This window comes from Lathamus discolor, chromosome Z, assembly GCF_037157495.1.
Source record: "Lathamus discolor isolate bLatDis1 chromosome Z, bLatDis1.hap1, whole genome shotgun sequence".
NCBI classification, from domain to species: Eukaryota; Metazoa; Chordata; class Aves; order Psittaciformes; family Psittacidae; genus Lathamus; species Lathamus discolor.
Genome location: NC_088909.1, coordinates 102,261,421 through 102,278,364, shown reverse-complemented (window position 1 = coordinate 102,278,364; position 16,944 = coordinate 102,261,421). Strand labels below are relative to the sequence as shown.

At 53.3% G+C, this 16,944-nt stretch overlaps 4 protein-coding genes across 4 annotated transcripts in view; 3 read left to right on the top strand and 1 right to left on the bottom strand.

Moving 5' to 3' along the window:
- UBAP2 (ubiquitin associated protein 2) overlaps positions 1 to 16,944 on the bottom strand; it is a 102,017-nt gene that overhangs the window by 21,670 nt on the left and 63,403 nt on the right. The window lies entirely within an intron of this gene.
- On the top strand, positions 4,175 to 4,750 carry LOC136004634 (interferon-like). The gene has a single exon (XM_065661277.1). It carries the CDS (start codon positions 4,175 to 4,177, stop codon positions 4,748 to 4,750), a length of 576 nt encoding a protein of 191 aa, XP_065517349.1.
- LOC136004632 (interferon-like) lies at positions 9,034 to 9,609 on the top strand. Its single transcript, XM_065661276.1, has one exon. The coding sequence runs from the start codon at positions 9,034 to 9,036 to the stop codon at positions 9,607 to 9,609; it is 576 nt and encodes a 191-aa protein (XP_065517348.1).
- LOC136004636 (interferon-like) lies at positions 13,881 to 14,456 on the top strand. The gene has a single exon (XM_065661279.1). The coding sequence runs from the start codon at positions 13,881 to 13,883 to the stop codon at positions 14,454 to 14,456; it is 576 nt and encodes a 191-aa protein (XP_065517351.1).

Genomic DNA, 16,944 nt, shown 5'->3' with positions numbered 1-16,944 from the left:
CCGCCCCGACCCCGCGGCTCCTGCGCCCGCTGCTCCCCGACACAGCTGCTCTATTTATTGGCACACGCTGCCGCCTATTTATTCACCTATTTATTCACCTATTTATTCACCTATTTATTCACCTATTTATTCACACTAAATAAAGACCTCTTGACAAAACTCCGCCACTGCCTCTGCAACCTGTTCCAGTGTTTCACCACTGTTACGGTAGAGAACTGTTTCCTTGTATCTAATGTGAGCTTTGCCTTCCTGAGGTTAAAACCTTGTCCTATGGCTACTGTGCCTGATGAAGACTGCTTCTCCTGCATCCTCGCAGGCCACCTTCAGATACTGCAATGCTGCTAGGAGGTTTCCACGCAGCTCTTCTTCTCCAGGATGCACAGCCCCAACTTTCTCAGCCTGCGCTCATATGGGTGGTCTTTCTGTCCCCCTGATCATCCTCATGGCCTCCTCTGGATTTGCCTCAACAGCTCTCCATCCTTCTAATATTGAGGACACCAGAACTGCACACAGTGCTCCAAGTGTACTTAAATCATTTATTGAGTGGTGCATTTTTCTCTGGAGGTCCTAAATGCATCCTGCTGCTGAGGGTAGGACCTATCACAGAAGGTTGCTGGTGGCAGCTGTAACTGCTCTTGGTGACCTCTGGCAGTGTCTCAGCACTCTCGTGGTAGAGAATTTCTTCAGGTGGAAAGGGGGACAGGCCAAGTTGGCGACCTACAGGAATATTCTCAGTGTATGGAGAAATACAATGACAAAGGCCAAGGCCCCCTTAAAACTGAGCCTTGCAAAAGACATCAAGGTCAACAAAAAGGGCTCCTGTGAGTATTTCAGCAGCAAAAAGAATACAAGGAACATGTGGCACCACTGCTAAATCTTACAGATGTCCTGGTAATAGAAGAGACACAGAGAAGGCCCAGTTACTGAATGCTTTCTTTGCATCAGCCTTTACAACTAAGGATGGCCCTCAGGACTCCCTGACCTCTGGGGTTAGAGATGAAGGCTGGACAAAGGAAGACTTCCCCCAGTTTGTAGGGAGCTGGGGTAGGGGTAGGCTGGACAGACTCAATACCAATAAACCCGTGGGCCCTGTTGGGATGCAGGCAAGAGTGCTGAGGGAGCCGGCAGAAGTTATTGCTCTGCTGCCTCCATCATCCTTGGACAATCCTGGACCATGGGAGAGGTGTCCAAATGGCTGGAGGAATGCCAATGTCATCCATCTATAGAAAACAGAAGGAGGACTCAGGACACCACCAGCCAGTCACCCTCACCTCTATCCCTGGAAAGGTGACGGAACAGGTCATTCTGGAGGTGATCTGCACGCACGTAGAAGAGGCATCTGGAAAGGCTCTGATCAATGGTATGAGATTCAACAAGGCAATCTGTCAGGTCCTGCACTTGGGCAACAACAACCCCATGCAATGCCCCAAGCTTCAGGAAGAGTGGCTAGAAAGCTACTCAGTGGAAAAGGACCCGAAGGTGCTAAGGAGCTGACTGATGGACATGAACATAAGCAGCTTGTGGCCAGGCAGCCAAGAAGCCAACGGCACCCTGGCCTGGACCAGCAATAGCGTGGCGGCAGGGCCAGGGCAGTGATCATCCCCCTGCACTGGGCACTGGTGAGGCTGCACCTCGAATCCTGTGTTCAGTTCTGGGCCCCTCACTACAAGAGAGACATTGAGGTGCTGTAGCGGGGCCAGAGGAGGGCAATGGAGCTGGTGAAGGCTCTGGAGAACAAGTGTGATGAGGAACGGCTGAGGGACCTGTGCGGGGCGTTAGTCTGGAGAAGAGAAGGCTCAGGGAGGACTTTATCGCTCTCTGCAACTACCTGAAAGGAGGTTACAGTGAGCTGGGGGGCAATCTCTTCTCCCACATTAAAAGTGACAGGACAAGAGGAAATAGCCTCAGGCTGTGCCACAGGAGGTTTAGATTAGATAGTAGGAACAATTCCTTCACTGAGAGGGTGCTCAGAACTGAACACTTCCCAGGGCAGTGGTGGAATCACTGTCCCTGGAAGCGTTCAGAAACCTCCTAGACAAAGCCATTCGTGACATGGTTTAGTGGTAGCCTTTGCAGTCCTGGAATGATACTTTGGCTTGACGTTAAATGTCTTTTCCAACCTAGTTCATTCCATGATGTATTTCTATGAAAGTCTGTCCCCAGCCTTCTTGGAAGCCTCCTATTGGGCTTGAAAGGCCACTGGAAGGTCGCTCTGGAGCCTTCTCTCACCCAAGTGAACAGCTCTGTCAAGCTTTCCTCCTTGGAGAGGTGCTTCAAGCCTGTGGTGCTGTTTGTGTCCCTGATCTTCGAGGAGCCCAGCAGGTCCGGGCTTTTCCCGAGTGCAAATCCAGAGCTGATGATCCTCAGTCGGTGTAGAGTGGGGTGGGCAGTGGAAAACCTTGAGAAGCCAAGTGCTGAAGAAATGCTTGTGCAGAGGATGGCTAAAGACCATCAGAAGCTTCCCAAAGATGTGTTTGGAAGTGCCTCATTGGGAAGGTGGCAAAGGGAAGGGAGGGCGTGGGCTGTGCAGAGCCCTGTTTGGAGCAGGGCTTGGAGTAGGTGCTGGGCAGACGTGGCTTCCCCCAACTCAAGAAGAGCTTGCTGAGCAGGTGAGACGAGAGGCACTTCCTAAGCTCACGTATGAGGGTTTTACTGGAGACGGTGTCAAAAGCCTTGCTGAACCAGAGGTGGATAACATGCACTACTGTCCACTCGTCAACCCCTATTGCCGTATCATTGTAAAAGGCTATTACTTTGCCCAAGCAAGATCTACCCTTGGTGAATCCATGCCGACTACTCCTCAGGATCTTATTTTCTTTAACATGCTTGGTTCTGACCACCAGATTGACCTATTCCATCACCTATCCAGGTATGGAGATCAGACTGAAATGGGACAGTGATTTCCCGAACCTCTTTCTTGCCCTTTCTATAGACAGAGTAACATTGGTCTTCTCCAGTCATCGGGCACCTCTCCTGTTCCGCATACTTGGACAATTCTTCCTTTCTCCAGCCTTCATCAATAACCTTCAAGGTCTGAAACGCCAGAGGGACATCCTTACTGGTAAAGACTGAGGCGAAAAAGACGTTCACTAATTCTGCATTTTCTGCGTCTTCTGTAATCAGGACACCAACTGATACAGCATTAGCCCCACATTATACTTATCTTGCTTTTCCTGCTAGGTATACATGAAGAAGCCCTCCTTGTTGTCCTTATGTCATCTGCAAGGCTCAGTTCTAGGCTCACCTTGGCTTTCCTCGTTCTATCTCTGCGTACAGTGACAATGCTCCTTTTGGTCTCCCCACTTTGACTGTCCCCTTTTCCACTTCCAGAAATTCTTCACCACGAAGGTGGTGAGACAATGTCACAGGTTACCCGGAGCACTTGTAGCCACCGCATCCCTCAGCAAGGGCCTTTGAGAACAAAAGGCCTTTCACCTCACAAGGCCATCAGCAACCACCTCTGATACCTCCTGTCCTCAGCACAAGTACGCACACAAGAGCTCCAACAAAAAAAAAGACCACTGCAAACAAAAAACATTAAAGAAAAGATAGAAACGATGCACAGTGATGAAAGCAAAAACAGAATCAGAAAAGTGTCACAAATATCCAGAAACACAATAACCAATGACGTCATCACTTGAACACAAAATGATGTAATCACACAATAAAACATACCAAGAGCAAAATCCCACAACGACTGATACAGCCCAACAGAAAGGAAAAGGGAATAGGGCAGGAAGGGAAATCCAGCACAGCACAACTGGAAAGAGACAGAGCCACAGAGGAAAAGCAGAAACCACAAAAAACTCACCAGCAGCACGACTGCCTCACATGTGGCTGCCCCTGAGCTTTCCCATCTCCACGAAACACTACACCGAAACCCCTGCCGCCATAACCAGCACCAACCAAAACACAACCACAAAGCATGGCCAAGGACTTCCCCGCACACAACCACGCCAAAAAAGGCTCTTTCACAAACGCGGCAGAGCCCCTGCCGAAACTGGAAACCACAACCGGCAACCGGCCGCAAGCGCAAAGCCAGGAGGGGAAGCCGCGCTGGCACCACATAAAGCTGCCACCCGGCAGCATCCCCAGCACAGCGCCCACCCGCACCACCACCAAGACGCAGCACGCTCCTCCCCAGCGCCCACCAGGCAGCACCCGCAGCCCCACCATGCCTGCGCCCGCAACCGCACAGCCCCGCCTGGGCCGCGGCGCCCCGGCGCTCCTGCTCCTCCTCACGGCTCTCGCCACCGGCCTCGCCTGCCACCACCGGCCTGCCCGCGATGACACCTTCCCCTGGCGCAGCCTCCAGCTCCTCCAGGCCATGGCTCCCAGCCCCACGCCGCCCTGCCAACACCAGCAGGCGCCCCTCTTCCCCGACACCCTCCTGCACATCACCCACCCGCAGCAAGCCGCCGCCACCGCCCTCCGCATCCTCCAGCACCTCTTCCACACCCTCGCCAGCCCCAGCACCCCCCAGCACTGGCACAACCAGCCACGGCACCAGCTCCTCAACAGCCTCCAGCACCGCATCCAGCGCCTCCAGCACTGCCTGCCGCACGACGCCACGCTCTTCCCGGGACAAGGGCCCCGCAACCCGCTGCTCTCCATCAACAAATACTTCCGACACATCCAGGACTTCCTGCGCGCACACAACCACAGCGCCTGCGCCTGGGACCACGTCCGCCTCGAAGCTCGCCTCTGCTTCCAGCACCTGCACAACCTCACCCGCACCGTGCGCAATTAGCACGGCCACCCCACGCTCCCGCACCGCCCCGACACCGGCACCGCTGGGGCAGCGCCCGCACACACCCACCTCGGGCCTCCAGCACCCTCCGCAACAGCCGCCGACAGAGCCGCCCCGACCCCGCGGCTCCTGCGCCCGCTGCTCCCCGACACAGCTGCTCTATTTATTGGCACACGCTGCCGCCTATTTATTCACCTATTTATTCACCTATTTATTCACCTATTTATTCACCTATTTATTCACACCAAATAAAGACCTCTTCACAAAACTCCGCCACTGCCTCTGCAACCTGTTCCAGTGTTTCACCACTGTTACGGTAGAGAACTGTTTCCTTGTATCTAATGTGAGCTTTGCCTTCCTGAGGTTAAAACCTTGTCCTATGGCTACTGTGCCTGATGAAGACTGCTTCTCCTGCATCCTCGCAGGCCACCTTCAGATACTGCAATGCTGCTATGAGGTTTCCACGCAGCTCTTCTTCTCCAGGATGCACAGCCCCAACTTTCTCAGCCTGCGCTCATATGGGTGGTCTTTCTGTCCCCCTGATCATCCTCATGGCCTCCTCTGGATTTGCCTCAACAGCTCTCCATCCTTCTAATATTGAGGACACCAGAACTGCACACAGTGCTCCAAGTGTACTTAAATCATTTATTGAGTGGTGCATTTTTCTCTGGAGGTCCTAAATGCATCCTGCTGCTGAGGGTAGGACCTATCACAGAAGGTTGCTGGTGGCAGCTGTAACTGCTCTTGGTGACCTCTGGCAGTGTCTCAGCACTCTCGTGGTAGAGAATTTCTTCAGGTGGAAAGGGGGACAGGCCAAGTTGGCGACCTACAGGAATATTCTCAGTGTATGGAGAAATACAATGACAAAGGCCAAGGCCCCCTTAAAACTGAGCCTTGCAAAAGACATCAAGGTCAACAAAAAGGGCTCCTGTGAGTATTTCAGCAGCAAAAAGAATACAAGGAACATGTGGCACCACTGCTAAATCTTACAGATGTCCTGGTAATAGAAGAGACACAGAGAAGGCCCAGTTACTGAATGCTTTCTTTGCATCAGCCTTTACAACTAAGGATGGCCCTCAGGACTCCCTGACCTCTGGGGTTAGAGATGAAGGCTGGACAAAGGAAGACTTCCCCCAGTTTGTAGGGAGCTGGGGTAGGGGTAGGCTGGACAGACTCAATACCAATAAACCCGTGGGCCCTGTTGGGATGCAGGCAAGAGTGCTGAGGGAGCCGGCAGAAGTTATTGCTCTGCTGCCTCCATCATCCTTGGACAATCCTGGACCATGGGAGAGGTGTCCAAATGGCTGGAGGAATGCCAATGTCATCCATCTATAGAAAACAGAAGGAGGACTCAGGACACCACCAGCCAGTCACCCTCACCTCTATCCCTGGAAAGGTGACGGAACAGGTCATTCTGGAGGTGATCTGCACGCACGTAGAAGAGGCATCTGGAAAGGCTCTGATCAATGGTATGAGATTCAACAAGGCAATCTGTCAGGTCCTGCACTTGGGCAACAACAACCCCATGCAATGCCCCAAGCTTCAGGAAGAGTGGCTAGAAAGCTACTCAGTGGAAAAGGACCTGAAGGTGCTAAGGAGCTGACTGATGGACATGAACATAAGCAGCTTGTGGCCAGGCAGCCAAGAAGCCAACGGCACCCTGGCCTGGACCAGCAATAGCGTGGCGGCAGGGCCAGGGCAGTGATCATCCCCCTGCACTGGGCACTGATGAGGCTGCACCTCGAATCCTGTGTTCAGTTCTGGGCCCCTCACTACAAGAGAGACATTGAGGTGCTGGAGCGGGGCCAGAGGAGGGCAATGGAGCTGGTGAAGGCTCTGGAGAACAAGTGTGATGAGGAACGGCTGAGGGACCTGTGCGGGGCGTTAGTCTGGAGAAGAGAAGGCTCAGGGAGGACTTTATCGCTCTCTGCAACTACCTGAAAGGAGGTTACAGTGAGCTGGGGGGCAATCTCTTCTCCCACATTAAAAGTGACAGGACAAGAGGAAATAGCCTCAGGCTGTGCCACAGGAGGTTTAGATTAGATAGTAGGAACAATTCCTTCACTGAGAGGGTGCTCAGAACTGAACACTTCCCAGGGCAGTGGTGGAATCACTGTCCCTGGAAGCGTTCAGAAACCTCCTAGACAAAGCCATTCGTGACATGGTTTAGTGGTAGCCTTTGCAGTCCTGGAATGATACTTTGGCTTGACGTTAAATGTCTTTTCCAACCTAGTTCATTCCATGATGTATTTCTATGAAAGTCTGTCCCCAGCCTTCTTGGAAGCCTCCTATTGGGCTTGAAAGGCCACTGGAAGGTCGCTCTGGAGCCTTCTCTCACCCAAGTGAACAGCTCTGTCAAGCTTTCCTCCTTGGAGAGGTGCTTCAAGCCTGTGGTGCTGTTTGTGTCCCTGATCTTCGAGGAGCCCAGCAGGTCCGGGCTTTTCCCGAGTGCAAATCCAGAGCTGATGATCCTCAGTCGGTGTAGAGTGGGGTGGGCAGTGGAAAACCTTGAGAAGCCAAGTGCTGAAGAAATGCTTGTGCAGAGGATGGCTAAAGACCATCAGAAGCTTCCCAAAGATGTGTTTGGAAGTGCCTCATTGGGAAGGTGGCAAAGGGAAGGGAGGGCGTGGGCTGTGCAGAGCCCTGTTTGGAGCAGGGCTTGGAGTAGGTGCTGGGCAGACGTGGCTTCCCCCAACTCAAGAAGAGCTTGCTGAGCAGGTGAGACGAGAGGCACTTCCTAAGCTCACGTATGAGGGTTTTACTGGAGACGGTGTCAAAAGCCTTGCTGAACCAGAGGTGGATAACATGCACTACTGTCCACTCGTCAACCCCTATTGCCGTATCATTGTAAAAGGCTATTACTTTGCCCAAGCAAGATCTACCCTTGGTGAATCCATGCCGACTACTCCTCAGGATCTTATTTTCTTTAACATGCTTGGTTCTGACCACCAGATTGACCTATTCCATCACCTATCCAGGTATGGAGATCAGACTGAAATGGGACAGTGATTTCCCGAACCTCTTTCTTGCCCTTTCTATAGACAGAGTAACATTGGTCTTCTCCAGTCATCGGGCACCTCTCCTGTTCCGCATACTTGGACAATTCTTCCTTTCTCCAGCCTTCATCAATAACCTTCAAGGTCTGAAACGCCAGAGGGACATCCTTACTGGTAAAGACTGAGGCGAAAAAGACGTTCACTAATTCTGCATTTTCTGCGTCTTCTGTAATCAGGACACCAACTGATACAGCATTAGCCCCACATTATACTTATCTTGCTTTTCCTGCTAGGTATACATGAAGAAGCCCTCCTTGTTGTCCTTATGTCATCTGCAAGGCTCAGTTCTAGGCTCACCTTGGCTTTCCTCGTTCTATCTCTGCGTACAGTGACAATGCTCCTTTTGGTCTCCCCACTTTGACTGTCCCCTTTTCCACTTCCAGAAATTCTTCACCACGAAGGTGGTGAGACAATGTCACAGGTTACCCGGAGCACTTGTAGCCACCGCATCCCTCAGCAAGGGCCTTTGAGAACAAAAGGCCTTTCACCTCACAAGGCCATCAGCAACCACCTCTGATACCTCCTGTCCTCAGCACAAGTACGCACACAAGAGCTCCAACAAAAAAAAAGACCACTGCAAACAAAAAACATTAAAGAAAAGATAGAAACGATGCACAGTGATGAAAGCAAAAACAGAATCAGAAAAGTGTCACAAATATCCAGAAACACAATAACCAATGACGTCATCACTTGAACACAAAATGATGTAATCACACAATAAAACATACCAAGAGCAAAATCCCACAACGACTGATACAGCCCAACAGAAAGGAAAAGGGAATAGGGCAGGAAGGGAAATCCAGCACAGCACAACTGGAAAGAGACAGAGCCACAGAGGAAAAGCAGAAACCACAAAAAACTCACCAGCAGCACGACTGCCTCACATGTGGCTGCCCCTGAGCTTTCCCATCTCCACGAAACACTACACCGAAACCCCTGCCGCCATAACCAGCACCAACCAAAACACAACCACAAAGCATGGCCAAGGACTTCCCCGCACACAACCACGCCAAAAAAGGCTCTTTCACAAACGCGGCAGAGCCCCTGCCGAAACTGGAAACCACAACCGGCAACCGGCCGCAAGCGCAAAGCCAGGAGGGGAAGCCGCGCTGGCACCACATAAAGCTGCCACCCGGCAGCATCCCCAGCACAGCGCCCACCCGCACCACCACCAAGACGCAGCACGCTCCTCCCCAGCGCCCACCAGGCAGCACCCGCAGCCCCACCATGCCTGCGCCCGCAACCGCACAGCCCCGCCTGGGCCGCGGCGCCCCGGCGCTCCTGCTCCTCCTCACGGCTCTCGCCACCGGCCTCGCCTGCCACCACCGGCCTGCCCGCGATGACACCTTCCCCTGGCGCAGCCTCCAGCTCCTCCAGGCCATGGCTCCCAGCCCCACGCCGCCCTGCCAACACCAGCAGGCGCCCCTCTTCCCCGACACCCTCCTGCACATCACCCACCCGCAGCAAGCCGCCGCCACCGCCCTCCGCATCCTCCAGCACCTCTTCCACACCCTCGCCAGCCCCAGCACCCCCCAGCACTGGCACAACCAGCCACGGCACCAGCTCCTCAACAGCCTCCAGCACCGCATCCAGCGCCTCCAGCACTGCCTGCCGCACGACGCCACGCTCTTCCCGGGACAAGGGCCCCGCAACCCGCTGCTCTCCATCAACAAATACTTCCGACACATCCAGGACTTCCTGCGCGCACACAACCACAGCGCCTGCGCCTGGGACCACGTCCGCCTCGAAGCTCGCCTCTGCTTCCAGCACCTGCACAACCTCACCCGCACCGTGCGCAATTAGCACGGCCACCCCACGCTCCCGCACCGCCCCGACACCGGCACCGCTGGGGCAGCGCCCGCACACACCCACCTCGGGCCTCCAGCACCCTCCGCAACAGCCGCCGACAGAGCCGCCCCGACCCCGCGGCTCCTGCGCCCGCTGCTCCCCGACACAGCTGCTCTATTTATTGGCACACGCTGCCGCCTATTTATTCACCTATTTATTCACCTATTTATTCACCTATTTATTCACACCAAATAAAGACCTCTTCACAAAACTCCGCCACTGCCTCTGCAACCTGTTCCAGTGTTTCACCACTGTTACGGTAGAGAACTGTTTCCTTGTATCTAATGTGAGCTTTGCCTTCCTGAGGTTAAAACCTTGTCCTATGGCTACTGTGCCTGATGAAGACTGCTTCTCCTGCATCCTCGCAGGCCACCTTCAGATACTGCAATGCTGCTATGAGGTTTCCACGCAGCTCTTCTTCTCCAGGATGCACAGCCCCAACTTTCTCAGCCTGCGCTCATATGGGTGGTCTTTCTGTCCCCCTGATCATCCTCATGGCCTCCTCTGGATTTGCCTCAACAGCTCTCCATCCTTCTAATATTGAGGACACCAGAACTGCACACAGTGCTCCAAGTGTACTTAAATCATTTATTGAGTGGTGCATTTTTCTCTGGAGGTCCTAAATGCATCCTGCTGCTGAGGGTAGGACCTATCACAGAAGGTTGCTGGTGGCAGCTGTAACTGCTCTTGGTGACCTCTGGCAGTGTCTCAGCACTCTCGTGGTAGAGAATTTCTTCAGGTGGAAAGGGGGACAGGCCAAGTTGGCGACCTACAGGAATATTCTCAGTGTATGGAGAAATACAATGACAAAGGCCAAGGCCCCCTTAAAACTGAGCCTTGCAAAAGACATCAAGGTCAACAAAAAGGGCTCCTGTGAGTATTTCAGCAGCAAAAAGAATACAAGGAACATGTGGCACCACTGCTAAATCTTACAGATGTCCTGGTAATAGAAGAGACACAGAGAAGGCCCAGTTACTGAATGCTTTCTTTGCATCAGCCTTTACAACTAAGGATGGCCCTCAGGACTCCCTGACCTCTGGGGTTAGAGATGAAGGCTGGACAAAGGAAGACTTCCCCCAGTTTGTAGGGAGCTGGGGTAGGGGTAGGCTGGACAGACTCAATACCAATAAACCCGTGGGCCCTGTTGGGATGCAGGCAAGAGTGCTGAGGGAGCCGGCAGAAGTTATTGCTCTGCTGCCTCCATCATCCTTGGACAATCCTGGACCATGGGAGAGGTGTCCAAATGGCTGGAGGAATGCCAATGTCATCCATCTATAGAAAACAGAAGGAGGACTCAGGACACCACCAGCCAGTCACCCTCACCTCTATCCCTGGAAAGGTGACGGAACAGGTCATTCTGGAGGTGATCTGCACGCACGTAGAAGAGGCATCTGGAAAGGCTCTGATCAATGGTATGAGATTCAACAAGGCAATCTGTCAGGTCCTGCACTTGGGCAACAACAACCCCATGCAATGCCCCAAGCTTCAGGAAGAGTGGCTAGAAAGCTACTCAGTGGAAAAGGACCTGAAGGTGCTAAGGAGCTGACTGATGGACATGAACATAAGCAGCTTGTGGCCAGGCAGCCAAGAAGCCAACGGCACCCTGGCCTGGACCAGCAATAGCGTGGCGGCAGGGCCAGGGCAGTGATCATCCCCCTGCACTGGGCACTGATGAGGCTGCACCTCGAATCCTGTGTTCAGTTCTGGGCCCCTCACTACAAGAGAGACATTGAGGTGCTGGAGCGGGGCCAGAGGAGGGCAATGGAGCTGGTGAAGGCTCTGGAGAACAAGTGTGATGAGGAACGGCTGAGGGACCTGTGCGGGGCGTTAGTCTGGAGAAGAGAAGGCTCAGGGAGGACTTTATCGCTCTCTGCAACTACCTGAAAGGAGGTTACAGTGAGCTGGGGGGCAATCTCTTCTCCCACATTAAAAGTGACAGGACAAGAGGAAATAGCCTCAGGCTGTGCCACAGGAGGTTTAGATTAGATAGTAGGAACAATTCCTTCACTGAGAGGGTGCTCAGAACTGAACACTTCCCAGGGCAGTGGTGGAATCACTGTCCCTGGAAGCGTTCAGAAACCTCCTAGACAAAGCCATTCGTGACATGGTTTAGTGGTAGCCTTTGCAGTCCTGGAATGATACTTTGGCTTGACGTTAAATGTCTTTTCCAACCTAGTTCATTCCATGATGTATTTCTATGAAAGTCTGTCCCCAGCCTTCTTGGAAGCCTCCTATTGGGCTTGAAAGGCCACTGGAAGGTCGCTCTGGAGCCTTCTCTCACCCAAGTGAACAGCTCTGTCAAGCTTTCCTCCTTGGAGAGGTGCTTCAAGCCTGTGGTGCTGTTTGTGTCCCTGATCTTCGAGGAGCCCAGCAGGTCCGGGCTTTTCCCGAGTGCAAATCCAGAGCTGATGATCCTCAGTCGGTGTAGAGTGGGGTGGGCAGTGGAAAACCTTGAGAAGCCAAGTGCTGAAGAAATGCTTGTGCAGAGGATGGCTAAAGACCATCAGAAGCTTCCCAAAGATGTGTTTGGAAGTGCCTCATTGGGAAGGTGGCAAAGGGAAGGGAGGGCGTGGGCTGTGCAGAGCCCTGTTTGGAGCAGGGCTTGGAGTAGGTGCTGGGCAGACGTGGCTTCCCCCAACTCAAGAAGAGCTTGCTGAGCAGGTGAGACGAGAGGCACTTCCTAAGCTCACGTATGAGGGTTTTACTGGAGACGGTGTCAAAAGCCTTGCTGAACCAGAGGTGGATAACATGCACTACTGTCCACTCGTCAACCCCTATTGCCGTATCATTGTAAAAGGCTATTACTTTGCCCAAGCAAGATCTACCCTTGGTGAATCCATGCCGACTACTCCTCAGGATCTTATTTTCTTTAACATGCTTGGTTCTGACCACCAGATTGACCTATTCCATCACCTATCCAGGTATGGAGATCAGACTGAAATGGGACAGTGATTTCCCGAACCTCTTTCTTGCCCTTTCTATAGACAGAGTAACATTGGTCTTCTCCAGTCATCGGGCACCTCTCCTGTTCCGCATACTTGGACAATTCTTCCTTTCTCCAGCCTTCATCAATAACCTTCAAGGTCTGAAACGCCAGAGGGACATCCTTACTGGTAAAGACTGAGGCGAAAAAGACGTTCACTAATTCTGCATTTTCTGCGTCTTCTGTAATCAGGACACCAACTGATACAGCATTAGCCCCACATTATACTTATCTTGCTTTTCCTGCTAGGTATACATGAAGAAGCCCTCCTTGTTGTCCTTATGTCATCTGCAAGGCTCAGTTCTAGGCTCACCTTGGCTTTCCTCGTTCTATCTCTGCGTACAGTGACAATGCTCCTTTTGGTCTCCCCACTTTGACTGTCCCCTTTTCCACTTCCAGAAATTCTTCACCACGAAGGTGGTGAGACAATGTCACAGGTTACCCGGAGCACTTGTAGCCACCGCATCCCTCAGCAAGGGCCTTTGAGAACAAAAGGCCTTTCACCTCACAAGGCCATCAGCAACCACCTCTGATACCTCCTGTCCTCAGCACAAGTACGCACACAAGAGCTCCAACAAAAAAAAAGACCACTGCAAACAAAAAACATTAAAGAAAAGATAGAAACGATGCACAGTGATGAAAGCAAAAACAGAATCAGAAAAGTGTCACAAATATCCAGAAACACAATAACCAATGATGTCATCACTTGAACACAAAATGATGTAATCACACAATAAAACATACCAAGAGCAAAATCCCACAACGACTGATACAGCCCAACAGAAAGGAAAAGGGAATAGGGCAGGAAGGGAAATCCAGCACAGCACAACTGGAAAGAGACAGAGCCACAGAGGAAAAGCAGAAACCACAAAAAACTCACCAGCAGCACGACTGCCTCACATGTGGCTGCCCCTGAGCTTTCCCATCTCCACGAAACACTACACCGAAACCCCTGCCGCCATAACCAGCACCAACCAAAACACAACCACAAAGCATGGCCAAGGACTTCCCCGCACACAACCACGCCAAAAAAGGCTCTTTCACAAACGCGGCAGAGCCCCTGCCGAAACTGGAAACCACAACCGGCAACCGGCCGCAAGCGCAAAGCCAGGAGGGGAAGCCGCGCTGGCACCACATAAAGCTGCCACCCGGCAGCATCCCCAGCACAGCGCCCACCCGCACCACCACCAAGACGCAGCACGCTCCTCCCCAGCGCCCACCAGGCAGCACCCGCAGCCCCACCATGCCTGCGCCCGCAACCGCACAGCCCCGCCTGGGCCGCGGCGCCCCGGCGCTCCTGCTCCTCCTCACGGCTCTCGCCACCGGCCTCGCCTGCCACCACCGGCCTGCCCGCGATGACACCTTCCCCTGGCGCAGCCTCCAGCTCCTCCAGGCCATGGCTCCCAGCCCCACGCCGCCCTGCCAACACCAGCAGGCACCCCTCTTCCCCGACACCCTCCTGCACATCACCCACCCGCAGCAAGCCGCCGCCACCGCCCTCCGCATCCTCCAGCACCTCTTCCACACCCTCGCCAGCCCCAGCACCCCCCAGCACTGGCACAACCAGCCACGGCACCAGCTCCTCAACAGCCTCCAGCACCGCATCCAGCGCCTCCAGCACTGCCTGCCGCACGACGCCACGCTCTTCCCGGGACAAGGGCCCCGCAACCCGCTGCTCTCCATCAACAAATACTTCCGACACATCCAGGACTTCCTGCGCGCACACAACCACAGCGCCTGCGCCTGGGACCACGTCCGCCTCGAAGCTCGCCTCTGCTTCCAGCACCTGCACAACCTCACCCGCACCGTGCGCAATTAGCACGGCCACCCCACGCTCCCGCACCGCCCCGACACCGGCACCGCTGGGGCAGCGCCCGCACACACCCACCTCGGGCCTCCAGCACCCTCCGCAACAGCCGCCGACAGAGCCGCCCCGACCCCGCGGCTCCTGCGCCCGCTGCTCCCCGACACAGCTGCTCTATTTATTGGCACACGCTGCCGCCTATTTATTCACCTATTTATTCACCTATTTATTCACCTATTTATTCACCTATTTATTCACACCAAATAAAGACCTCTTCACAAAACTCCGCCACTGCCTCTGCAACCTGTTCCAGTGTTTCACCACTGTTACGGTAGAGAACTGTTTCCTTGTATCTAATGTGAGCTTTGCCTTCCTGAGGTTAAAACCTTGTCCTATGGCTACTGTGCCTGATGAAGACTGCTTCTCCTGCATCCTCGCAGGCCACCTTCAGATACTGCAATGCTGCTATGAGGTTTCCACGCAGCTCTTCTTCTCCAGGATGCACAGCCCCAACTTTCTCAGCCTGCGCTCATATGGGTGGTCTTTCTGTCCCCCTGATCATCCTCATGGCCTCCTCTGGATTTGCCTCAACAGCTCTCCATCCTTCTAATATTGAGGACACCAGAACTGCACACAGTGCTCCAAGTGTACTTAAATCATTTATTGAGTGGTGCATTTTTCTCTGGAGGTCCTAAATGCATCCTGCTGCTGAGGGTAGGACCTATCACAGAAGGTTGCTGGTGGCAGCTGTAACTGCTCTTGGTGACCTCTGGCAGTGTCTCAGCACTCTCGTGGTAGAGAATTTCTTCAGGTGGAAAGGGGGACAGGCCAAGTTGGCGACCTACAGGAATATTCTCAGTGTATGGAGAAATACAATGACAAAGGCCAAGGCCCCCTTAAAACTGAGCCTTGCAAAAGACATCAAGGTCAACAAAAAGGGCTCCTGTGAGTATTTCAGCAGCAAAAAGAATACAAGGAACATGTGGCACCACTGCTAAATCTTACAGATGTCCTGGTAATAGAAGAGACACAGAGAAGGCCCAGTTACTGAATGCTTTCTTTGCATCAGCCTTTACAACTAAGGATGGCCCTCAGGACTCCCTGACCTCTGGGGTTAGAGATGAAGGCTGGACAAAGGAAGACTTCCCCCAGTTTGTAGGGAGCTGGGGTAGGGGTAGGCTGGACAGACTCAATACCAATAAACCCGTGGGCCCTGTTGGGATGCAGGCAAGAGTGCTGAGGGAGCCGGCAGAAGTTATTGCTCTGCTGCCTCCATCATCCTTGGACAATCCTGGACCATGGGAGAGGTGTCCAAATGGCTGGAGGAATGCCAATGTCATCCATCTATAGAAAACAGAAGGAGGACTCAGGACACCACCAGCCAGTCACCCTCACCTCTATCCCTGGAAAGGTGACGGAACAGGTCATTCTGGAGGTGATCTGCACGCACGTAGAAGAGGCATCTGGAAAGGCTCTGATCAATGGTATGAGATTCAACAAGGCAATCTGTCAGGTCCTGCACTTGGGCAACAACAACCCCATGCAATGCCCCAAGCTTCAGGAAGAGTGGCTAGAAAGCTACTCAGTGGAAAAGGACCTGAAGGTGCTAAGGAGCTGACTGATGGACATGAACATAAGCAGCTTGTGGCCAGGCAGCCAAGAAGCCAACGGCACCCTGGCCTGGACCAGCAATAGCGTGGCGGCAGGGCCAGGGCAGTGATCATCCCCCTGCACTGGGCACTGATGAGGCTGCACCTCGAATCCTGTGTTCAGTTCTGGGCCCCTCACTACAAGAGAGACATTGAGGTGCTGGAGCGGGGCCAGAGGAGGGCAATGGAGCTGGTGAAGGCTCTGGAGAACAAGTGTGATGAGGAACGGCTGAGGGACCTGTGCGGGGCGTTAGTCTGGAGAAGAGAAGGCTCAGGGAGGACTTTATCGCTCTCTGCAACTACCTGAAAGGAGGTTACAGTGAGCTGGGGGGCAATCTCTTCTCCCACATTAAAAGTGACAGGACAAGAGGAAATAGCCTCAGGCTGTGCCACAGGAGGTTTAGATTAGATAGTAGGAACAATTCCTTCACTGAGAGGGTGCTCAGAACTGAACACTTCCCAGGGCAGTGGTGGAATCACTGTCCCTGGAAGCGTTCAGAAACCTCCTAGACAAAGCCATTCGTGACATGGTTTAGTGGTAGCCTTTGCAGTCCTGGAATGATACTTTGGCTTGACGTTAAATGTCTTTTCCAACCTAGTTCATTCCATGATGTATTTCTATGAAAGTCTGTCCCCAGCCTTCTTGGAAGCCTCCTATTGGGCTTGAAAGGCCACTGGAAGGTCGCTCTGGAGCCTTCTCTCACCCAAGTGAACAGCTCTGTCAAGCTTTCCTCCTTGGAGAGGTGCTTCAAGCCTGTGGTGCTGTTTGTGTCCCTGATCTTCGAGGAGCCCAGCAGGTCCGGGCTTTTCCCGAGTGCAAATCCAGAGCTGATGATCCTCAGTCGGTGTAGAGT

What these genes read in the sequence shown, in the direction of transcription:
- LOC136004634 (XM_065661277.1), top strand. Translation starts at nt 4,175, where the DNA reads ATGCCTGCGCCCGCAACCGCACAGCCCCGCCTGGGCCGCGGCGCCCCG.
- LOC136004632 (XM_065661276.1), top strand. Translation starts at nt 9,034, where the DNA reads ATGCCTGCGCCCGCAACCGCACAGCCCCGCCTGGGCCGCGGCGCCCCG.
- LOC136004636 (XM_065661279.1), top strand. Translation starts at nt 13,881, where the DNA reads ATGCCTGCGCCCGCAACCGCACAGCCCCGCCTGGGCCGCGGCGCCCCG.